General features: G+C 39.0%; 1 protein-coding gene across 8 annotated transcripts in view; it reads left to right on the top strand.

Moving 5' to 3' along the window:
* Positions 1 to 22,698, top strand: part of LOC106872492 (methionine--tRNA ligase, cytoplasmic) — a 40,585-nt gene that overhangs the window by 16,584 nt on the left and 1,303 nt on the right. For 7 of the 8 annotated variants that reach the window (XM_014919512.2, XM_089364566.1, XM_089364567.1 and 4 more), the window contains 13 exons: positions 128 to 331; positions 1,339 to 1,428; positions 3,722 to 3,908; positions 4,600 to 4,770; positions 11,318 to 11,413; positions 13,229 to 13,346; positions 14,053 to 14,186; positions 16,184 to 16,263; positions 16,483 to 16,614; positions 17,044 to 17,148; positions 19,139 to 19,322; positions 19,691 to 19,783; positions 22,295 to 22,372. In XM_014919512.2, coding sequence (XP_014774998.1) covers positions 128 to 331; positions 1,339 to 1,428; positions 3,722 to 3,908; positions 4,600 to 4,770; positions 11,318 to 11,413; positions 13,229 to 13,346; positions 14,053 to 14,186; positions 16,184 to 16,263; positions 16,483 to 16,614; positions 17,044 to 17,148; positions 19,139 to 19,322; positions 19,691 to 19,783; positions 22,295 to 22,372 — 1,672 coding nt within the window. Of the gene's footprint in view, positions 1 to 127; positions 332 to 1,338; positions 1,429 to 3,721; positions 3,909 to 4,599; positions 4,771 to 11,317; positions 11,414 to 13,228; positions 13,347 to 14,052; positions 14,187 to 16,183; positions 16,264 to 16,482; positions 16,615 to 17,043; positions 17,149 to 18,862; positions 18,979 to 19,138; positions 19,323 to 19,690; positions 19,784 to 22,294; positions 22,373 to 22,698 lie in introns of those variants that run through there. The other variant, XR_016244658.1, reaches the window with a different exon arrangement.

The raw sequence follows: 22,698 nt of genomic DNA, 5'->3' as shown, positions 1-22,698 counted from the left end.
ATTCAAATTAGTTTTAATTAATCAAAGCTGCAGTATAAAATGTTTGAAGAGGAATGAGAAAGCTGTAAGATTTTGTAAAACTCGAGAGGCTTGAATTAATAAATTTAGTTTGATATTTTCTTTCTAGGTATTCTCAGTTACGTGGCTATAACTGTCTTTATATCTGTGGAACAGATGAATATGGTACAGCAACGGAAACAAAAGCTATGGAGGAAGGACTCACACCACAGCAGATTTGTGATAAATACAATGTAATCCATGAAGAAATTTATAAATGGTTTAATATTTCATTTGATTATTTTGGTCGCACAACAACCAAATTACAAACTGAGTAGGTTTTGATTTTTGATTTTTTATATGTATACTAATTTTGTTTATTTTTTTATCTACTTTTATCTGTCTCAGTGGTTGGACTACGACCATGCTGGGGCACCACCTTGAAAGATTTACTCAAACAAATCAATCCCAGTACTTACTCTATCAGTCTCTTTTGTTAAACTGCAAAGTTATGAGGATGTAAAGAAAGCAACACCAGTTGTCAAGCAGTGGGTGAATTGGAGAAACATGCACACAAGCTTCCACACAGTTTCCATTTACCAGATTCACTCAGAAGGCATTTGTTGGTTTGGGGCTACAGTAGATAGCACTTGCCCCAGGTGTTGTGCAGTAGAACTGAACCTGAAACCATGTAGTTGCAAAGTTAATTTTTTAACCACCCTGCACAAAAATACAACATTCCTCAATACACCCTTGCATTTGGAGTTGGATATATTGATATATATATATATACGCCAAATATGGAAAGTAAGGATTAAAGATAGTGAAACCAAGGTTTTGTTCAATCAGCCTTTTGGATGACTAAGCACATTGGTTGGTCAAGAACTTTTTGCTCTATCTCTATTGGTGGAACACTTTGCTTTGGATTTTCTTTAATCCTTCTTTATGTTCATATAATGCACATATATATTTAAAATTGTTTTACACCCACACACACATGCATGTATGTGTGTATGTCTCTCTCTCTCTATACATACATATATATATATATTCACATAGACACACATACACACACAAAATATCTTTCCTCCTACTAATATAGAATGAAATCTTAACATTATCACTAATTTCTTTGTCATGATTAGCATAAGCGAAACTGGTTGACTATGTAAATATTTTATTTCATAAATATATAGATATATATATATATATTTTGTCCAACATAAAATCTCTGTGCATTTTACTTTTTTTATATTTTTCATTGTATCTTTTCAGTATGTGTGTGTTTATTTGCAGCTATTAATTTGTATTTGGAATTTTAATTATTGTATTTCTCTTTAGGATTGCTCAGGACATATTTTGGAAGTTACATAAGAAAGGTTATATCTCTGAAGATACTGTTGACCAATTGAAATGCGAAAAATGTGATCGGTTAGTTGTTACTTTTGGTTGTAGATGTTATATTTTATTTGTTTTTGTTTACATAAGTTTTCCAAAATGTGTTTCAATGCATTTTGTAGATTTCAGTTGTTGGTGAAATTTAAAATAGAATCATTTTCACGGCTACACTGATGGACATTGAGTGATTAATACATCCAGTGACTACCAATCAAATAACAATTAATTAGATAATCAGCAATTACTATCTTGGATTAATCCCCAAATGGGTTACTCACTAGCTTCCTACAGATTAAAGATAGCAAATAAGGTCACACATATACACACGCTATCAATTAATTTTATGGTGGCTCAATGTGTGAGCAACCATGGCAGCCAAGTGTCCCTTAAATAACACCCTACCATCTTAAATGATCAGATGATCATGGCTGGAATGCCTGTTACCACAGGTCTGCTCAGTCAGAGTTGATGTCAGTATAAACAACTGCCATTTTTTTTTGCAAGCAAAATTGAAATCCTGCAACTGAGGAGTGTAGGTATGGCTGTGTGGATATGGTGTTCATTTTGTAACCACATGGTTTTGAGTTCTATCTCAATGCTTGACATCTTGGGCAAGTGTCTTCTGCTGTAGCCTCAGCTGAACCAATGTGTTGTGAGTGGAATTGGTTGACGGAAACCTGTGTGTGTGTGTGTGTGTATGATGTTGGTTGTGGCTGGTCAGAAAGTTACCTTTGGTTTTACGTCTTTTATTGCACATAGCAATAAAAGACAACTCATCTGGAGAGGCTGCTGTTAGAAGGCCATTATGTGTGGCTGCAGGTTATTTGGATCCTTGCCATACCTCTGGGAAGAGTCAGAAGTGCTTATTGGAGAATTTCTATGGCTTCAGCAGCACCAATTCCTGGTTTTCTAATTCTCCTGATTGTAATCCCATGGACTAATATGTGTGGGGTATAGTTGAGAAAGACACCAACCACTCTGCCTGGGCCAGGGTGGTTACCAAGATCAAAGAGGTGTTTGAAGATCTTTCTATGGACACTGAGAACTGCATGTGCCAGGTTCCAGAGCCATTTTCAGACCATAGTGGAAGGGTGGCTACTCTGAGTAAACCTGTTATCTCTCAGCCAAAATCTAGTTGATGCTTTCTGGTTTTTAAAATACTTTTATTTTTGGATGAGACATTGTGTTTTCTTTTCTTTGGTCTGAACACTTTGCGCTCTGTTGTATTAACAACACGAACTATCTATACATCATAAATCATGTCCACTGCCCTTTTTGTCACAATCACACATCTAACAACACAGGTTACAATGTCACACACACCAGTTTGGTCACAATGACTCAGTCCATAACAAAATGTACATTACTCTTTCTCGGTAAATGTCACATCACATAACAACGCACACAGACTTTTTGTAACAATTTCCCATACATAATACATCACCATCAACATCTGGTTGAGGTTGCTCAACCAGATGTTTTTAACCTACACATGCCATCCCCCTCAGTCCTGCATCAGTTGAGGGAGGTCTTTGGGGAGGCATCCAATGTCTCTGATGAGTTGATCTACATACGTGGTGTTCAGACGACCTGATTGAGTATGGCCATGCTTTGGCATCCATAACAGTAGGTCACTTGCCAGCAGCGTTCTGCAAAGTGCAAGCGCCTTTCCCTTATAATGGTGGAAAGAGGCAGGAGATCTCTATACAGCTACTTCTTGGTGCAATGAGTTCTCCAAGATATGTTTAAGACTGCTCTTAACATTTGGGTGTAAGTTCCATCTAGCTTGGATTCCAATTTTTTGGCAAGCATCCAGGTTGTTGCTCCATATAAAAGGACTGGCTCTACTGTTGCAAGAATGTAGATTATGCTGATGATTTAGACTTGCTCTCTGACACAATGTCAAACTCCATCCAATTACTTCATAGTCTAGAATTAATTGCACAAAATATACTATTTGTGAATCCTAGTAAAACCAAACTCATTGTTTATAATCGCAAAAGATCACCAGAGACCCCCATCATTCAAGTCGATGATTTTATATACCTTGGTTCTCCGATAGCTTCAACTTGTAAAAAGTTGGACAGCCAAAGCATGGTCTACCCTAAACAAACTAGGTGTTGTCTGGAGATCCACCTTGTCAGACAATTCCGCGAGAGGAATTTTTTCCATGCAATGATAGTCATTTCTTTTATATGATAACAAACCATTACTATTGTCTACACTAAATCCACTGAATATTGCGTCTGTTTCGAATGACAAATAAAATGAAATCTTTTCCAGACATTTCAACAGGGAAGCAATCTGTTTTGATTTTGTTTTTCAGGTTTCTTGCTGATAGGTTTGTTGAAGGAATCTGTCCTCTGTGTGGTTTTGATGATGCCAGGGGAGATCAGTGTGACAAATGTGGTAAACTAATCAATGCCATAGATTTAGTGAAACCTCGTTGTAAAACCTGCTCAAACACACCCATTGTCAAATCTTCTCGACATCTCTTCCTCGATCTTCCTAAGGTAAATATTTACAACAGTTTCTTTATGTTGCTGCCATTACATTGTTGATTTTATTTTCTTATCTGAGACTAGTGATGATCACTTCAGCATTTGTTATTTAACAGTGGATCAGCCTTGGACAGACCTTATGATCAAAGAGGGTCCACACATGGCCATCCCATCTTTTTTCAGATAATGTATGTAGGACTACATTGTTCAGTGTGTCTTTCTATTCTTATTTTTAAACATGGTATGATTTCATGGAGATATGGCTGCTCTTTCTTGCAGATAAAATATGTAGAAGCTATCTTCACTGGCAGGAGTGGAGTGTTGATGTAACTTATTTAGCTCTTTATGGAATGTTAGGCTTTAGAAAATGGATGATATGGTTGTTAGACTCTTGAGGAATGCTGAAAAATTACATTACTTTCAATACTTAGAAATCAATTGAGTACGATTGGAAACAAGTTTGATTTTTTTTTTTTTTATGTTGACTTGAAAATGATGCAGTAAAATATTAAAAATTGTCAAGTTTCAGTAAATATGACAAATACTATTATTTATGGCTTGGTTAAAGAATAGAGATAAGCCAGGTGAGTGTGGAAATGTTACTTAGACAATTGTAACTTGCAGAATTAGAAGGTTTGTATAAAGATAATTACTAGAATATTCCTACTGTGTGACTTACACAAAATTTGGTCAACCATTTCAGCTGGAACCAGATTTAAAGAAACACTTGGATCATGTCTTTCCTAAAGGTATTTGGACAAATAATGCAAAAGTAATCACAAATTCTTGGTTGAGAGATGGTTTGAAACCTCGCTGTATAAGTCGAGATCTGAAGTGGGGAACACCAGTGCCTTTAAAAGGTTTCACTGACAAAGTAAGTTTTAGTTTTGTATTCAAAATTTCTATATATTGCTAACTGGTATATCATTACTACAATATTACTATTGGAATATTCTTTTAGAATTGAATTCTTCAGTGTTTTTGTTTCTCTTTTAAGAAGATAAGGTGAAGTGTGTGGGAGATTTGGCTGTTATTTCTAAGTGATTCTGGTAGATCGATCATGGATTATGCCTGTGATGCTGTTTCCTCAGTCTCTCTTCACAACAAACCACAAAGAAACAACTTGCCATTTCAGGCTGCAACATAGAGGATTTTCATTGATCACTTAAACAGACTGAAAACAGTATACTCGAAAGGAAAAGAGCCCAGCTTATTGTTGCTCAAATCTACAGGTTTTTTTTATCTTCTGCAAATATCCAAACACCTCAACAACTCTGGACATTACTACAAGACCATCATAATAAATGACTGTGTCTCTCACTCAAACACTAGAATTAGTTGACTGTTTACTCATCCATTGCTTTACAAGTTAGTGACAAGAATCTGTTACGTATGTTAACCATTCTGTCTCTTGTTTCTTTTTGTAATTCAGGATTATTTTGGAGATGTTCAAATCAGTGCTCCTTTAATCACTACTGAATCTAATTCCAGTGATTTTGTTTCATTTTGATCAAGGTTGTGGGATAACCTCTCAAACTATCAATATTGGAAATATTGATTTCAAATTTTGGCACAAAATAGCAATTTCAGGGGTGGGGTGGGTAAGTTGATTAAATCGACCCCAGTGTTATATTGGTACTTATTTTATTGGACCCTGGGAGGAGGAAACACAAAGTCAACCATGGCAGAATTTGAACTCAAAACGCAAAGGTGGATGAAATGCCGCCAAACATTTCAACTGGCGTGCTTCCTTTGATACTGGAAATATTATTAGCAAGTGGCACTCTCAACGTCGGCACGCTGAAAGGTAGATCTGGTGAAATTGTTGAGATGCTTGAACGGAGATGCGTAGATATGTGCTGCATCCAGGAAGTAAGATGGAGAGGAGGTTCTGCAAGGTTCCTCACAGGCAAAGAACACAGGTACAAGATTTTCTGGGCAGGGAACACTGACGGGGTCGGGGGCGTAGGAATACTTCTAGCGGAGAAATGGGTGGATAAGGTAATCGAGGTCGTTAGAGTAAGTGACAGAGTACTTAAGATCAGACTAGTGCTTCATCATAGATTAGCTACTGTCATCTCAGCCTATGCACCTCAACCTGGGCTACCAGATGGTCTGAAAGACCAATTCTATGACACCCTCTTGCAAACTACCTCGTCGACGAGTGACAGGGACCTTCTCTTTGTGGCTGGAGACTTCAACGGTCATGTCGGACGTCGTGCTGGGGGCTTCCATGGCATACATGGAGGCTATGGCTTCGGTTCCCGCAACGAGGAGGGAACCAGACTGCTGGAGTTCTGTGATGCAACCAATCTTATGGTCTGCAATACCAACTTCAGGAAACCTGCCAGTCACCTAGTCACCTACCGCTCCGGCAGACACTCTAGCCAAATCGACTACATCCTCGCCAGAAATAGGGAAAGAGGGCGGCTTATAAATGCCAAAACCTACCCTGGCGAAGAATGTACCCCACAACATAGATTAGTAGTTAGCGACTTTGGGATCAAGGCAAAATGGGTGCCCAGAATTAGACAGGCTTGGAGAAGAAGGGTGTGGAAGCTTAAAGACCCTGCAAACGGACAGAGACTTAGAGACAAGTTACTTGAAGCATTTAACGAAATAGAAGGGGATATAGCATCATACAACGTGGAAGACAATTGGAGATTTCTGCGGGACAACCTGTTGAAAGCCACCGACCAGATTTGTGGGTGGTGTAAGGTCCCCTCCCAACCCAGAGTAACGTGGTGGTGGAACAAGGAGGTAGACAGGGCTATTAGACAAAAGAAACAAGCTTGGAAGGACTGGAAGAACGGTGGTAGCAGGGAATTGTACCAATGTGCCAGAAGGGAGGCTAGGCGACAGGTTTATTTAGCCAGAGGGGAAGCAGATAAGGAAAGATTTGCCAATGTTCTGCGCCGTGAGGACCAAAGACTCGAGGTATTTCGGGTTGCAAGACAGTGTAGGAGAGAGAATAGTGATGTTGTAGGAGAGAAATGTGTTCGCATGGATGATGGTACGCTTGCATTAAATGAGGATGCAAAGAAAGAGGTCTGGAGATGCCACTACGATAGATTGCTTAATAAAGAGAATGAATGGGAGAAAGAGAGCCTGCCTTATGTCGACCCAATAGAGGGACCAGCTATCCGAGTTGATAGTACCAGGGTAGATAAAGCAATTAAGAGTATGAAGACCGGGAAAGCCCCCGGCCCATCAGGAATCACTGCAGAGATGCTCAAAATATCTGGCAGTGTTGGCTATAGCCTAGTCACCCGTATTACGAACCAGGTGATACACGAAGGAGTCATACCCTATGACTGGTGTAGCAGCATCATAGTCAACTGCTACAAAGGTAAAGGGGACGCTTTAGATACAAATAATTACAGAGGCATCAAGCTGTTAGATCAGGTTATGAAAGTTACAGAGAGGGTCATAGCCCAACTAATTAGGGAGCGAATCAATTTAGATGAGATGCAGTTTGGGTTCGTGCCAGGTAAAAGCACTACTGATGCCTTATTTCTAGTGAGACAGTTGCAAGAGAAATACCTAGCCAAGGATAAACCTCTGTACCTGGCTTTCGTTGACATGGAGAAAGCCTTTGACAGGGTCCCCCGATCCCTTATCTGGTGGTCAATGAGGAAACTTGGGATAGAAGAATGGCTAGTGAGAGCTGTGCGAGCCATGTACAGAGATGCGGCCAGTAAGGTGAGGGTTGGAAATGAGTACAGCAATGAATTCCGGGTAGAGGTAGGGGTCCACCAAGGTTCCGTCCTCAGCCCCCTATTATTTACCATAGTCCTCCAGGCAATCACAGAGGAGTTCAAGACAGGTTGCCCCTGGGAGCTCCTCTATGCTGATGACCTTGCCCTAATTGCGGAGTCACTATCAGAACTAGAGGAGAAGTTTCAGGTGTGGAAGCAAGGTCTAGAATTGAAGGGCCTTAGAGTCAACCTAGCTAAAACCAAAATCCTAATAAGTAGGAAGGTAGATAAAACACAAACCCCTTCAGGTAGATGGCCCTGCTCAGTATGTAGAAAAGGAGTAGGTAGTAACTCTATAAGATGTACCCGGTGCAAGCTATGGACACATAAGAGGTGCAGCAACATCAAAGGCAGGTTAACTAGCAAGTTAGTTTTTGTTTGTGGCAGATGTTCAGGTGCAATAAAGACTGCAAACAAACAGGAAACAACTTCTATCTCATTCCAGGGTGAAAAACTAGAGGTAGTCGATAGCTTCCGCTATCTGGGCGACCAAGTTAGTAGTGGGGGTGGGTGCGCTGAAAGTGTAGCTGCTAGAATAAGAATAGCCTGGGCAAAGTTTAGAGAGCTCTTACCCCTGCTGGCGACAAAGGGACTCTCACTCAGAGTAAAAGGCAGACTGTATGACGCATGCGTACGAACAACCATGCTACATGGCAGTGAAACATGGGCTGTAACTGCTGAGGACATACGTAAGCTCGCAAGGAATGAAGCCAGTATGCTCCGTTGGATGTGTAATGTCAATGTGAATACCCGTCAGAGTGTAAGTATCTTGAGAGAAAAGCTGAACATTAGAAGCATCAGTTGTGGCGTGCAAGAGAGACGATTGCGCTGGTATGGACATGTGGTGAGAATGGAGGAGGATAGCTGCGTGAAAAAGTGCCACACCCTAACAGTTGAGGGAACCCGTGGAAGAGGTAGGCCCAGGAAGACCTGGGCTGAGGTGGTGAGGCAAGACCTTCGTACATTGGGCCTCACCGAGGCGATGACTACGGACCGAGACCTTTGGAAATGGGCTGTGCGTGAGAAGACCCGGCAAGCCAAGTAAGATCGTTGCCAGTGCCCCTGGACTGGTTCTTGTGCGGGTGGCACATGAGATGCACCATTTTGAGCGTGGCCGTTGCCAGTACCGCCTGACTGGCTCCTGTAGGATTTTCGAGCGAGATCGTTGCCAGTGCCCCTGGACTGGCTTGTGCGGGTGGCACATAAAAGACACCATTTCGAGCGTGGCCGTTTTCGTGCGGGTGACACGTAAAAGCACCCACTACACTCTCTGAGTGGTTGGCGTTAGGAAGGGCATCCAGCTGTAGAAACTCTGCCAAATCAGACTGGAGCCTGGTGTTGCCATCCGGTTTCACCAGTCCTCAGTCAAATCGTCCAACCCATGCTAGCATGGAAAGCGGACGTTAAACGATGATGATGATGATGATGATGTTGTCACAGCCTTGTCACTTGCTGAAGTATTCTACATTGTCTTAACTTACAGGGGTTGGACAAAATAATGGAAAGCCCTTATAATTTCAAACAAATGTATTTTAATATGAGGTAGGACTGACTTTGGCAGTAATTATAGCTTGAATTCTATGAGTTATGGACTCGTACAAAGTTTGAATTGTTTCCAAAGCAATTTTTGTCCATTCTTCATCTAAAACAGTCTCCAGTTCTTGTAGTGATGATGGTGGAGGATGTCGACTCCTTACTTGGTTTTCTAAAATGCACCATAAATGTTCAATAATATTGAGATCCAGGGACTGTGGTAGCCAGATAAGATGTTCAACTTCATTAGAATGTTCCTTGTGCCATTCAGTAACAACTTTAAATGTGTGAATTGGTGCATTATCATCCTGAAAGATTGTGTTTCCCTCTAGAAACAGTTTCACAACCATAGGATGAATTTGATCAGATAAAATGCTTAAATAGTCTTGATCATCACAGATCCTCCTCTACGCTTAACAGTTGGAAGATGGCAGTCTGGGTCAAATGCTTCTTTTGCCTGTCTCTACATGTATACTCGGCCGGTGGTCGGAAATAAGGTAAAGGATGACTTGTCCAACAAAATAACATTCTTCCACTGCTCTAGGAACCAATTTTGTAGGCTTTTACTCCACTCTAAATACTTTGCAATGTTTATTTTTGAAAGTAGTGGTTTTCTGATTGCAGCTCCCAGCAAACAGTTTTTGTGGAAACTGGGTTCTCGATCCTTTCTAACAATTCACGTAAAAGTCTGACAGTCCCTATCTGAAAGTTTTGGTTTTCTTCCAGAGTTTTGTTTCAAGAGGAGGTTTTTCCCTCTTTCTCAAAGGCTGTCATTACTTTCGAGACAGTACTTCTTGATACACCAAACATTTCAGCTGCTTTCATTATGCTAGCACCTGCCATACGAGCACCAACAATTTGACCTCTTTGAAAGTCTGATAGATCTGTCATTTTAATGAATTTGAATTACCTTTTTCTGAGGATATCTGGAAAGAAACAACAATTTTAGCAAAACATATTAAGGAACACTAATGATAAATCAAAAAACATAAAAAATAAACAAGCTTTTGACAGTTTTAGAGATATTTCAAAATTATGATGCTTTGTGTTTCCATTATTTTGTCCAACCCCTGTACTTTAATGTTCCTAAGTTAAACAATGTAGTTTCTGGGGGTTTTAATCTCAGATCTTATTCTGTTGCTGTGCTAAATATGATCATCTTCTTTACTGGCATAAGAAGCTAATCATAGAAATGATTCTGACATTTACCTCTTCTGTTTCTGAATTTTTAAGGAAATAGAGAGAGAGAGAGTCTGAAAAGTAAATAGCTCCCCCCCCCCCCCACTCATTATATTGTTTCTGAGCTGTAACCTGAGATCATTGTTGTGTAACGTCAGATAGAGAGGGAGAAATAGGTGGTAGAAAAGCTGGTGAAAGAAGAGGGAATGCTGTCTAGAGGGAAGAGTTAGACATGTACGGAAGTGGAAACAACAGACAAAATGAAGTTGGAGAAAGAAAGAGGTTTGCTTCACGTCAGCTCTGATTGAACACTCTTTTAGCGTGCAAATAGCCAGCCAAATAACCCAAAGATTTCTTCCAAATATATCATAGCTCGACTGCACCACTGTTTAGATTATCTGAACTGCAGTTTTAACACTACGAACACACTGTCTCTTCTCCTTCTACCCCTCCCCACTCACTTACCTGTTGTAGTTGTTTAGCCCACATAATCTAATTGAAAAAATCTGTGATCTGAGACATTCCATCCATCACCATCCCAATATTTTTTTCACACATAGTGTACCTTGGACAACATAATTTAATGTCTTTAGCTTGATGTATGCCTGTAGATTCTAAGGATGAGCACACCAGTGAAAGACAAGATGGTCGAGGCATATCAGCTTCTCTTCTATGAGATATACAATTTTGTCTTTTTCTCATTTTTTTTCCTATCTTTTGACCATGAGGCTAAAATATTATTAACACAGGACCATATGGCACTTGATGTACCTAAAAGTATTTGACACCTTAATTAACTGAAGAGCAGCATATTTACTACATGCGTAGTACAAACTAGACCCAAACTTTTTTCAGGTTTAACATTCCAGTTAATTTTCCAGCTGACAAAACACATTTTGCTCTTATCGGACTGACTAAAATGACCAATGTTTTTTTCTTTCTTTTGACCAGGTCTTTTATGTATGGTTTGATGCTCCAATTGGCTACATCTCCATCACAGCTAATTATACTGAGAAATGGGAACAGTGGTGGAAAAATTCATCTCAGGTGTGTACTGACTAACTAATAATAATAATAATAATCATGATGATCATCATCATAATTTAACATCCGCATGCTGGCCTGGGTTGGACAGTTTGACCAGGGCTGGCAAGCTGGGGAGTTGCACCAGACTCCAGTCTGATTTGGCATGGTTTTCTATGGTTGGATGCCCTACCTACCGCCAACCACTCCAAGAGTGTAATGGGTGCTCTTACGTGCCACCGGCACGGGTGCTATTTGCATGACACCAGTATCTGCCACGACTGCAGTTTTACTTGTCTCAATGGGTCTTCTTCTCAAGCACAGCATAATGCCAAAGGTCTCGGTCATTGCGTCTGAGAGGCCCAACACGCGAAAGGAACCCAGTCACTTTGCCTTCGTGAGCCCCTCTGCTCAAAAGGAACTCGCCTCCGTGAGGCCCAATACTTGAAAAGAAAACAACCACTTTGCCTCCATGAGGCCCAATGCTTGAAAAGTGCTCTTTACGTGCCAGTTACATGACACAAGAATCAGTTACAACTAGGATTTCACTTGGCTTGATGGATCTTCTGAAACACAGCATCTTGCCAAAGGTCTCGGTTACAAGTCATTGCCTCTGTGAGGCTCAAAATTCAAAGATCATGCTTCACCACCTCATCCCATATCTCCCTAGGTCTACCTTTACCACAGGTTCCCTCCACAATTTGAGATTAGCACTTCTTTACACAGCTGTCAGTTGCTGGAGTCTATTTTCTGCACATTTTCAGTGTTTATTGTACCTGTGCAGCTTCCACATACAAAAGCTATTCTCTGTGTTAGCCTTCCTCTGATATTACTGAAACTTTTATGTGTCCAAAGCTTACACTGGGTGCGTCTTATTGAGCTTCTACCTATGCCTTTTCTACAGATCGAGCACGTACATCTACCAGAAAGGATTTGTGATTTGTCCACTTCCTACTTACTAAGACTGGTTTTTGCTAGGTTAAGTCTAAGGCCCTTTGATTCTAGACCTTGTTTCCCTACCTGGAACCTCTTCTGTAGTTCTGGTAGTGATTCAGCTATAAGAGCAAGGTTATCTGCATAGAGGAGCTCCCAAGAACAGACTGTCTTAAATTCCTCTGTTATTGCCTGGAGGACTATAATGAACAAGAGAGGGTTGAGGATTGATCCTTAGTGAACCCCTAGTTGTACCCTGAATTCTTTGCTGTGCTTGTTGCCAACCCTTACCTTACTGACAGCATCTCTGTACAAGGCTTTATACAGCTCTCACCAATCACTGGTCTATCCCTAGTTTCCACATTGACCACCAGATAAGGGATTGGGGGACCTTGTCAAAGGCTTTCTCTAAGTCAACAAAAGCCGAGTACAGAGGTTTGTCTTTGGTTATGTATTTATCCTGTAGCTATCTTACCAGAAATATAGCATCAGTGGTGCTTCTCCTTGAAACAAAACCAAACTGCATCTCATCTAGGCTCTCTCCTTAATTAGTTGGGTTCCTTTTTTTTTTCTCCCTCTTCTTTTGTCACCTTCTCACTAGTGCTGCTATCATGAAAAAGTCCACCACTTTACACACAATAACGTGATTGGTATTAAGAAAGGCATCCAGTTATAGAAACTCTGCTAAAGCTAACATTGGAACTTTATGCAGTCCTGCAGCTGAAAGATCCTCTCACGCTGTCCAGTCCATGCCAGCATGGACTGCACAGCTGTTAAATGATAAACCATCATTTTGTGTGGATGTTAGTTTATATATTATGTGTAAAAAAGAATGTTGTTGAACGTAAATTGAAATTCTATTTCTTTTTTTTTCTTTTCTTTTTTTTTCCTCTCTCTTTGTAACAGGTACAAATGTATAATTTCTTAGGTAAAGACAATGTACCCTTTCATAGTGTTATCTTTCCTGCTACATTGCTGGGTGCCGACCCAAATTATACTCTGGTTGACAGTGTCATTGCTACAGGTGAGTGACAAGTTTCGTTTCATTATTCTTGTGTTCCAAAGAGAAAATAAGCTTCAAGCAAACCAAGACTAATTTAGTTTTAATTCCTGTTTATATTTGTTTGTTTATACCCCCCCCCCCTTTTAGGGCAGGGGTAGATGTAATTGACTGCCCCACCCCCACTCAAAATTGCTGGCTTCATGCCTATAGTAGAAAGAATTATTATTATTGTGTAAGAGAGCAATGCATGCCATCAAAGTGACACTGGGGTACTAATATACAAAGCCCAGTATACCCATTTGCATCTTTCTACGTTGTCTTAATAAATTGCAAATCTCAATCTCTAGATTTTGATAGATTTCAACCATAGAGACTGCAGAATTTTATTAATAAGTGGATAGCAGTGGCACACATCAGCAGACAGAATGCTATTGTTGTGTAGCCTTAAGTCAACTTTTATTGGATAGAGTTTTGATCTAAGGTGTTCCAACTGTGACCATCTTGTCTTTTAGTATATCTTTCTATTTTTTTTTTTTAGACTGCTGGGTATGTGTTGTCTTTTGCTGGCTGAGCGGTTGACTAGGGTTAGGATGTTGTTTTAACTAAAATGAATCGAGCTTAGAGGCATCTTTCCTGAAACCATGTTCATTGTGACAAGATTAACGACTCACTGATCATTAATTACGTATTATTAATTGTTTCATCATTGTTCAATGATTTACTTCAGAATACCTTAATTATGAAGATGGAAAGTTCTCCAAGAGTCGTGGCGTTGGTGTGTTTGGTAACAATGCAAAAGATACTGGAATACCTGCTGACATATTCCGCTTTTATCTGGTCTACATGCGTCCAGAATCTCAGGTGTGTGGATCCTTCTTATGTTTCCTTTTCAGAAAAAAATTTTATAATCTCTGGTTAGACATTCATCAACAAATAACTTTCTCAAGTCATTCTAGGATTGATTTGTTCATAAGGTCTGATCAGATCAAAACAAAACATGTCCCCAATTGTGATAGCACTGCCACAGGTTTCACTTACTCCTCGCTGCATTCCATTTTTAATTAAGATCAATTAAAATTTTGAAGTTACCCCTTTGCTTTCATTGATCAGAATTAGTAATTTAGTTAATGATTGTTCTCATCATCATTAAGGATATAATTTTAACTAATTAGTTTCTTGGTTTACTTCATAATCTTATTATGTCCCTATTTAGTTTGTAGCAGGATTCACTCATCTATGGTGAGGTGTGTGGCAGTCAGGTACCACACTTTATCTGCTATTCAATCATTTAGTTCTACCAGTGTTCCAATGTCAAAAGAAACTTGTTTTTGTTTAGGCTGAGGTCATCCCTGATTGAGCTGACCTTTAGTTAGAAGTATTTCAACCATGAGTAACTCTCCTGTCATTTTGTATACTGGCAAAAACATCTTCGTTCAATGTGTCCTTCCATTTTAGAGAGAAATTTGGTTACTATTTGTTGCAGGTTGAGTGACTGCCTACAATGTTCATTATTGGTTTGTTATATTAATATTGTGATGTAACAAACTTTTTATGAAGTTACTGAGCAAAACAGATTTCCATTCTACAATTCACTGTTTCTCCCAGATACTTTCCCAACATTAGATTTAAAACATTACATTTGAAATGCTGTCTTTCTTTTTTTTTTTTTTTTTCTTTCTTAAATCCATTCTTGCTAATTCACCTTAAATCCATACAAGTGAGATAACATGAGAGCTATGAGGTTAAGATAATTCACTACCTGCTCATCATTTACTTTTAAGTTCACACATTATTACAATTTTACCGTAATCAAAATTTTATCTGCAAAATGAAATGGATTCCACTTCAACTTGATTGTTAGCACTAACAAGGGCCCTCAACAGGAAAGATCAGTTGGTCCACCCCCAAAAAAAGACACAATTCATAATCCCACCCATAAAAGGATGTAAAACAACTGTTCCTTACATGGAATATCCGTATAGTTCTAAATTTTCCTTTAATTTATGAGCATTTTACACAATCTAATCTATGAATATGGAAGCTTGATGCTTGTCGAATTTTCTATTCTCTGTCTTTGCTGATCCATCTTTAGACTATCAAACATTTTAGGAGAGTCATAGTTATTGACTTGTGTTGTTGTAGAAAGACAAACTTGTAAACTCTGCTCATTTATTGTTTCTCTCTTAATATTTATCTCGTTAGTAGTAATTTGGCTAATTTTCTCGCTATATGTGATTTCACTAAATTATCATTGACTGCAGTGTTGGTGCAGACTGCAGTGTTGGTGCAGACAGAAGTGTCAGTGATGTTTTAGTCGATGGAGTGATTTTTCAATTTTTCTTCTCAGTGGTTCATTGAATGAAAATTTAAATGTAATACAGCACACCTTACCTTCAGTGTCTTTATAGGTTTTGTTATATAAAACAACAACAAATATTAAAATAGCTTTAAAGCAGGAATTAATGCAGACATTTCAGAGTTGGCTATTTGTGCAGTGTGGAGCTTTAAAGACAAGTTTTCTAAATATTTGTGCAATTTTGAACTGACTCAAAAACTTGCGGCACACTTGCAGATATGCATGACACAATGGCTGGAAATGTTTGGTGAAAAGGGTCAAACATGTAGCATTGGCATAGAGAAAAAACTAAGTTATATTTAATACTTTGTGTGGTAGGTATTCTTATTAATAAGATGGATTGACTCTGAAGATATGCTGCTTAGAAAGTAAATATTATCAGGATATTACTGGTGCATCACCAGCTTACCAACATTTGCTCTTGTGCCCATGTAAGCTATTGTTGTAATTGTTATTGAGATGCAAATTTGTATTTTGTATGTTTTAATGACTTTATTTTTAGGATACTGCATTTTCTTGGGATGACTTCCAATTGAAGAACAATTGTGAATTACTTAACAACATAGGAAACTTTATTAATCGGTAAATCTCTCTCTCTCTCTTCCAGTAAGAATCATTTTTAATTAGATAATTGTTAAATATTTCTATAGAAAGCAGAATTTAGTTAAATTCTGTTAGAGTTTTCCTTAACTTGGTATTATTTCTTGTCTGCTAAATTATATCCTAGATTTTAATAGTTTTCTTGTTTCAACAGTTTCTAAATACTTTTCATTCTATGAAGAAAATCTAATTGTTTTGTAGAGCCTTGATGTTTGTCAGTAACAGTTTTCAACAGACAATTCAGGCTATGGACCTAACTGAGGGAGATGAAAAACTCATTGCTCAAATTAACAAGCTTTTGCATCGTTATATAGAAAACATGGAATGTACCAAGTAAGTTGCTGTTTTCTTTTCAGTCCTCATTTTTCTTGCCTGTGTAACCTTTGCAGCAGTTGCTTTCATCTCTGTTTCTTATTGTGGTAAACTCTATTAAATTTGACTGCCTCTCCGTCAATTATGATGATGAGTGTTCCAGCTGATCGACAGAACAGCCTACTTGTCAATGTGCAAATGGCTGAGTACTCCACAGACACGTGTATCCGTAATGTAGTTCTTTGGGAGATTCAGCGTGACAAGGCTGCTGGTCCCTTTGTAATTACTGTTACAACTCACCAGGTGAAGGGTAAAATCAGACGCAGGGGCCCAGGCCTGATATTGTTAGCACTATAGAAACACAGCAGTAAGCCTGTCTACTTAACAATATTAAGTAAATTGACAGCTGGAAATACTAAAACTTTGCTCCTCTTATTTGTTAAATTTCAGAATGCGTGATAGTCTTCGAATCTTGCTTGAAATGTCCACTCTTGGTAACCAGTATATGCAGATGCACAAACCTTGGGTTTTAGTGAAAGGGACCAATGAGGAGAAGTAAGTCATTCATTACTCACAAATTTCTTATAAATATTTATTTTTCAGAAATTCATGTAAACATTTCCAGAAATTTTATCTTCTATATTTACATCAATTTGAAGTTAAAAGAATGACTGCTGGGGCTTTAAATGTATTAACGTTGCAGGTACGGCCGCCCTTTTGTTTCATGTTTGACCTCACTGCATGGAATCTTGGTTCTTCTAAAGCCTCTCAGGCTGATCAATGCCTTGTGAATAGATGTTGATTGATAAAAATTTTATGGAAGCTTATGGTGAGTGTGTGTGTGTGTGCATGCACACATAAGAGAGGGAGAGTGTCTGTGTGTGTTTGTATGTCTTCATATTAACACCACTTGAGCAGTAATGATATTTATTATATTTTTTTTCTGTTTCTTCCAGTCACTTGACTGTGGCCATACTGGGACTCTACATTGAAGAATTTTAGTCAAACAAATCGATCCCAGTACCTTTTTTGTAAAAACTTGGTACTTATTCTGTCAGTCCCTTTTGCTGAACTGCTAAGTTACAGGGATGTAAATACGCCAACACCAGTTATCAAGCAGTGTCTGGGAACAAGCATAAACATAAATACATACATACACGTACATACATAGAGCTGTGTAGTTTAGTGGTTAGAGTGTTGAACTCATGATTGTAAGATTGTGGTTTCGATTCTTGGACTGGGCGATGTGTTGTGTTCTTGAGCAAAACACTTTATCTCGTGTTGTTCCAGTTCACTCAGCTGGCAAAAATGAGGAATCCTGCGACAGACCAGTGTCTTGTCCAAAAGGGGAATATATACGCCACGGATACCAGGACATTAATTTGGGAAGGATCTTTATCATTTAGTACATATATACACATACAACAGGCTTCTTTCAATTTCCATCTACCAAATCCACTCACAAGGTTTTGGTTGACCTGAGGCTAAAGGTGCCATGCAGTGGGACTGAACCAGGAACCATGTGGTTGGGAAGTATGCTTCTTGCCACACAGCCATGCTTGCTTCTGTTTATTTACATCTCTCCTTTCTACAGCTTTCTTATTGAGTCTGGCTACTTACCTGAAGGGGAAAGAACCCTGTCTTCTTGCTTACTACAATTTTGCTCTTTTCTAGGTTAATTTTTAAGGCCCTTCAGACTAAGGTTTTGCTTCCAAACCTGGAATTTATTTTCTAAGTCTGTTAAAAATTCTAGTATAAGAATAAGCTCATCAGCATTTAGTAGTTCCCAAGGGTAGCTGCCCTGAAATGCCTCTGTTATGGCCATCAAGCCAAGTGAGATTGTTTGTCATGGCTGATGCCAGCGCTGTGTAACTGGCACACTAAAAGCATCCGTCAAACATTGGGCGATATGCTGTGCTTGTGAAGTCCTGTGAAGCTGAGTGAAATTGTAGTCATGGCTGATCAAGTGCCGTCTGACTGGCACCTGTGCCAGTGGCATGTAAAAAGCACCATTCAAGTGTTGGGCCTCATGGAGGCAGTGACAGGTGACCAAGACCTTTGGCGATATACTGTGCTTGCTTACCAGTTTTCAGTCAAACAGTCCAACCCATGCCAGCATGGAAAGTGGACGTTAAATGATGAGCTGGAAGATTATCATAAATAATGGGAGAACAAGTACTAAACTATGATGAACTTTTTACCTGTACTCATGGCTGACAGTTCCCTTGTATGGCATTCACAAGCCAGTCCCTAATATTTCCTCTTACAGTCCACTCTGCTGGGTGTTGTTGGTGTAAGGAAGGGCATCCAACCATAAAAACCGTGCCAAAATGGACAGAAGTCTGGTGCAGTCTCCTGCTTGACCATCCAACCCATGGCAGCATGGTAGGTGGACATTAAATGATGATGACAGTTGTCTTATTTTTTGTGAAACTTGTTTAATCAGATTGTTTAGGGCTGTTTTCAAATAGAATGCAAAGTAAAACAACATTATTACTGTTATTTAGTTTTACCTCAGTAATCAAACTTTATTTTTTTCTTACAGGCAACGTGCTGGCACAATTGTCAGTTTATCTAGCAATATTGCAGCTCTGTTATCAGTGCTACTGCAACCCTTTATGCCTCAGACAAGTGCCACTATTCAATTACAAATGCAATTTCCTCCTGAGAAAAACGTGATTCTTAATAATTTTTCCTGTTATTTATCAGCTGGACATAAAATTGGTAAGGTAGGTATTATTAACATTTTGCAATAAACTTCTGAGAGTCCAAGTGATATATCTTTTATTTTATTATTGGTTTAGTAAAACTTTGATTTGGAGCTGTAAAAGCTGGTTATATTAATGCCATGTGTTGCAGGTGAAGTTATATTAATTTTATGAAGACTAGAACTGGATAAAAATCAATGCATTTCTGAGTCAAAGGAATTTTTATTGATTTTTAGTAGCCACCGTATTGTTTATGTTGCCAATGTTCCAAATTGTCTTTTATTTGAATGCATTTTTTTTTAATTGTCAACTATAAAAATATTGATATTGACACCTGTTGGTTGTGTTCATATTAAATAAACTAAAATTTACCTTTTTTTTTTTAACAGCCAAAGCCATTATTTCAAAAGTTAGAATATGACTTCATCCAAGAACTGAAGAAAAAGTTTTCTTCAACACTGACGACAGCAGCATCAAACAAAGTTAGTAATTCTTTTTGTGTTTCTAAGGATTTCTCTGTTTCTCTGCAAAACAACTTTTACTCCTTTCTTCTACGACTTGTTTATTTGATGATCTCATTACAAAATTTGGAGATAGAGGAATGGTTGTCTTGCAGGACCACCATCCATTCTAGGTGGAGGAGGTGAAGCAGTGCGATGGACTGGAATAGAACTTGGGTTTGGAGAGTGATAGGAAAGTTAGATAGTCAGAGTTTTGGTAAGAAGAGAATGAATTAACTTATGCTTATAATGGACTAAAACCCACAAAAGTAATACTTTAGCATAGCCATAGTCTAATGGCTGAAACGAATAAGCAACGCGTTTATGTAGCAAGAACAGAAGCAGAAAGGAAGAGGTGTCCGCCAATGTTTTACAGTATGAGGATCAGAGATGAGAGGTGTTGCACATTGCTAGACAGTGTCTCAGAGAGAATTAAGATGATGTGGGTGAGAAGTATGTATAGATGGCTAATGATGGTATGCTTGCAATTAGTGACTGATAAGAAAAAGGTATGGAAGTGCTATTATGAAAAGCTATTGAATGTAGAGAATGCATGGGGGAAAAAAATGAAATCTTCCCAATGTGAACCCAACAGAGGGACAAACTGTGCTAGTTGACAGCAGTATGATAGATAAGGCAATTAAGGATATGAAGACAGAGAAAGCCCCTGGCCCATCAGGAATTACTACTGGGATACTTTAAATATTTGGTAGAACAGGATATAGTCACTTGTGACTTATGTAGTTAATCAGGTTATTTAGGAAGGTGTCATGGCAGCATTATAGTCAACTGTTACAAGAGTCAGTCATCATCATTTAATGTCTGCCTTCCATGCTGGCATGGGTGGGACAGTTTGACAGGAGCCAGCCAGGCAGAAGCCTGCATCAGACTTCTGGGTCAATAACAGAAATAACTGCAGAGTTATGAAATTGCTGGTCCAGGCCATAAATGTTACAGAGAAAGTTATAAGCCAATAAATTAGAAACAAAATTAGAGCAGATGAGATGCACTTTGGTTGTTTTGTGCTGGGTATAGAAGTACTACTGATGCTGTCAGTCAGACAATTATTGCAGGAGAAGTATCTAGCTAAGAATAAACCATTTTACTAGGCAATTGTTTAATTGGAGAAAGCTGTCAACTCGCTCTGTCATATTGTGTTCTCTGAAGCTAAGGATAGATGAATGGCTTGTGAAAACTGTACAGGTCATGTACAGGGGTGCTGTCAATAAGGACACTGTGATAAATTAAGTGTACAATTGATATTCACCAGGACTCAGTTCTCAGCCCCTTCCTATATTTATCATTGGCCTCCCAGTCATAACTAAAGGATTCAAGTCTAGCTGCCAGTCTGATTTGGGATGGTTTCTACAGCTGGATGTTCTTCCTAACATGCCAACCACTCTGAGAGTGTAATAGGTGCTTTTATGTGCCACCGGTACAGGTGCCAGTTGCTTGCCTCTATGAGGCCCAGTGCTTGAAAGGTGCTTTGCAATAACAGTAATATTATTAATGGATTAACCAGTTCTCACACTAATACAATTGCCACACCCAGAGATAATAACCAGTCCGGGACGAGCATCACCAAAGACCCTGGTACCACTGCCATGGATAATGAACAAACCATAGATACAGATAAAGTAACCAGGTCCACAATGTATGTTACTGCCAGTACAAACGCCACACCTAGAAATAATGACCTATCTAGGACCAGCGACTTGGAAGAGGTATCCGCCATTCCCAGTTCCGCCACCTCAGAAGATGACCAAATATTTATCTTTGACACCGATGAGATGACCAGCCCTGTGCCATATGATACCAGGGGTACGAATAGGGCCACATCCCATGTGTGTAAATGTATTGGTTCTGCGAGTACTTTGTTCAAGCAACGTTTTCTTAACCACCAGTCATCCTTCAGAGTCCCAGAAAGATGGTTTGTCACATCCCTGGCCTGCCATGTATGGCACCTCAAAGATCAACGGACCCCGTGTGACATCAGGTGGAAATTAATTGATCATCTGGACCCGTATATTAATGTGAAGTCGCAATTGCAAGACCTGCATTACGGAGAGAGCCAAAATTCTTTAGGACTATTAGAAACCTGGCGCCATAAAGAAGTGTTTTCTAAATGTATTCATTTCAAGCGTTACTTACTGGAAAATTGGATCTCCCATCATAAGATGTATTCCTCAAGTTCTGAGTGTTTCATCATGTCTGTGATGTAGATATTTTAAATTTTGTATTTATGTAGTCTGATGAGCAGTGGATGCGAAACCTTGGGTGTTGTCATATATATATATATATACACACACACACTCATGACAGGCTTCTCTCAGTTTCTATCCACTGACACGGCTTTGGTCAGCCTGAGGTGCCACATAGTGGAACTGAACCATGTGGCTGGGAAGCAAACATCACACAACTATGCCCTGTAGCTGTGGTATACAGTAGGTTTATTTTGACCCTTAAAAGATTTATTTTGTTTCTTGTTTTTAGACCAACCAAACTGCTGCAGCTGCAACACTTGGTTCAGAAGCAGACGTAGAAAGTTTAAACCAGTTAGTAACAGAACAGGTAATCGATTTTAAACTTTTGTAATCTTAATTACTGAGCATATTGTTGTTTAGATCCAGATTAGTTGGTCTTTGATCAAAGACATTCCAGCCATGATTATCCCACCTTTTCAGATATGATTCTTTTGAACATAGTAAGATGTGGTTTGAAGGAGATTGGGCTGCTATTTCTTGTAGGTCGAGTAATGATGCACAGGTGTGCACCTGGGAGTTGTAAGTATTGCGGAGTCAATCTTTTTTAAAGCAAATGAGCTCTTTTCAAAACAAACTTTTATTACTAAGTTTTAAACAGAAATAAGTTGGCTGAATATGACCAATTTGAATGGT

This window comes from Octopus bimaculoides, chromosome 16 (assembly GCF_046866305.1).
Source record: "Octopus bimaculoides isolate indiv1 chromosome 16, ASM4686630v1, whole genome shotgun sequence".
Lineage (NCBI taxonomy): Eukaryota > Metazoa > Mollusca > Cephalopoda > Octopoda > Octopodidae > Octopus > Octopus bimaculoides.
The sequence above is the reverse complement of the archived record's forward strand: the minus strand, read 5'-3'. Positions and strand labels throughout refer to the sequence as shown.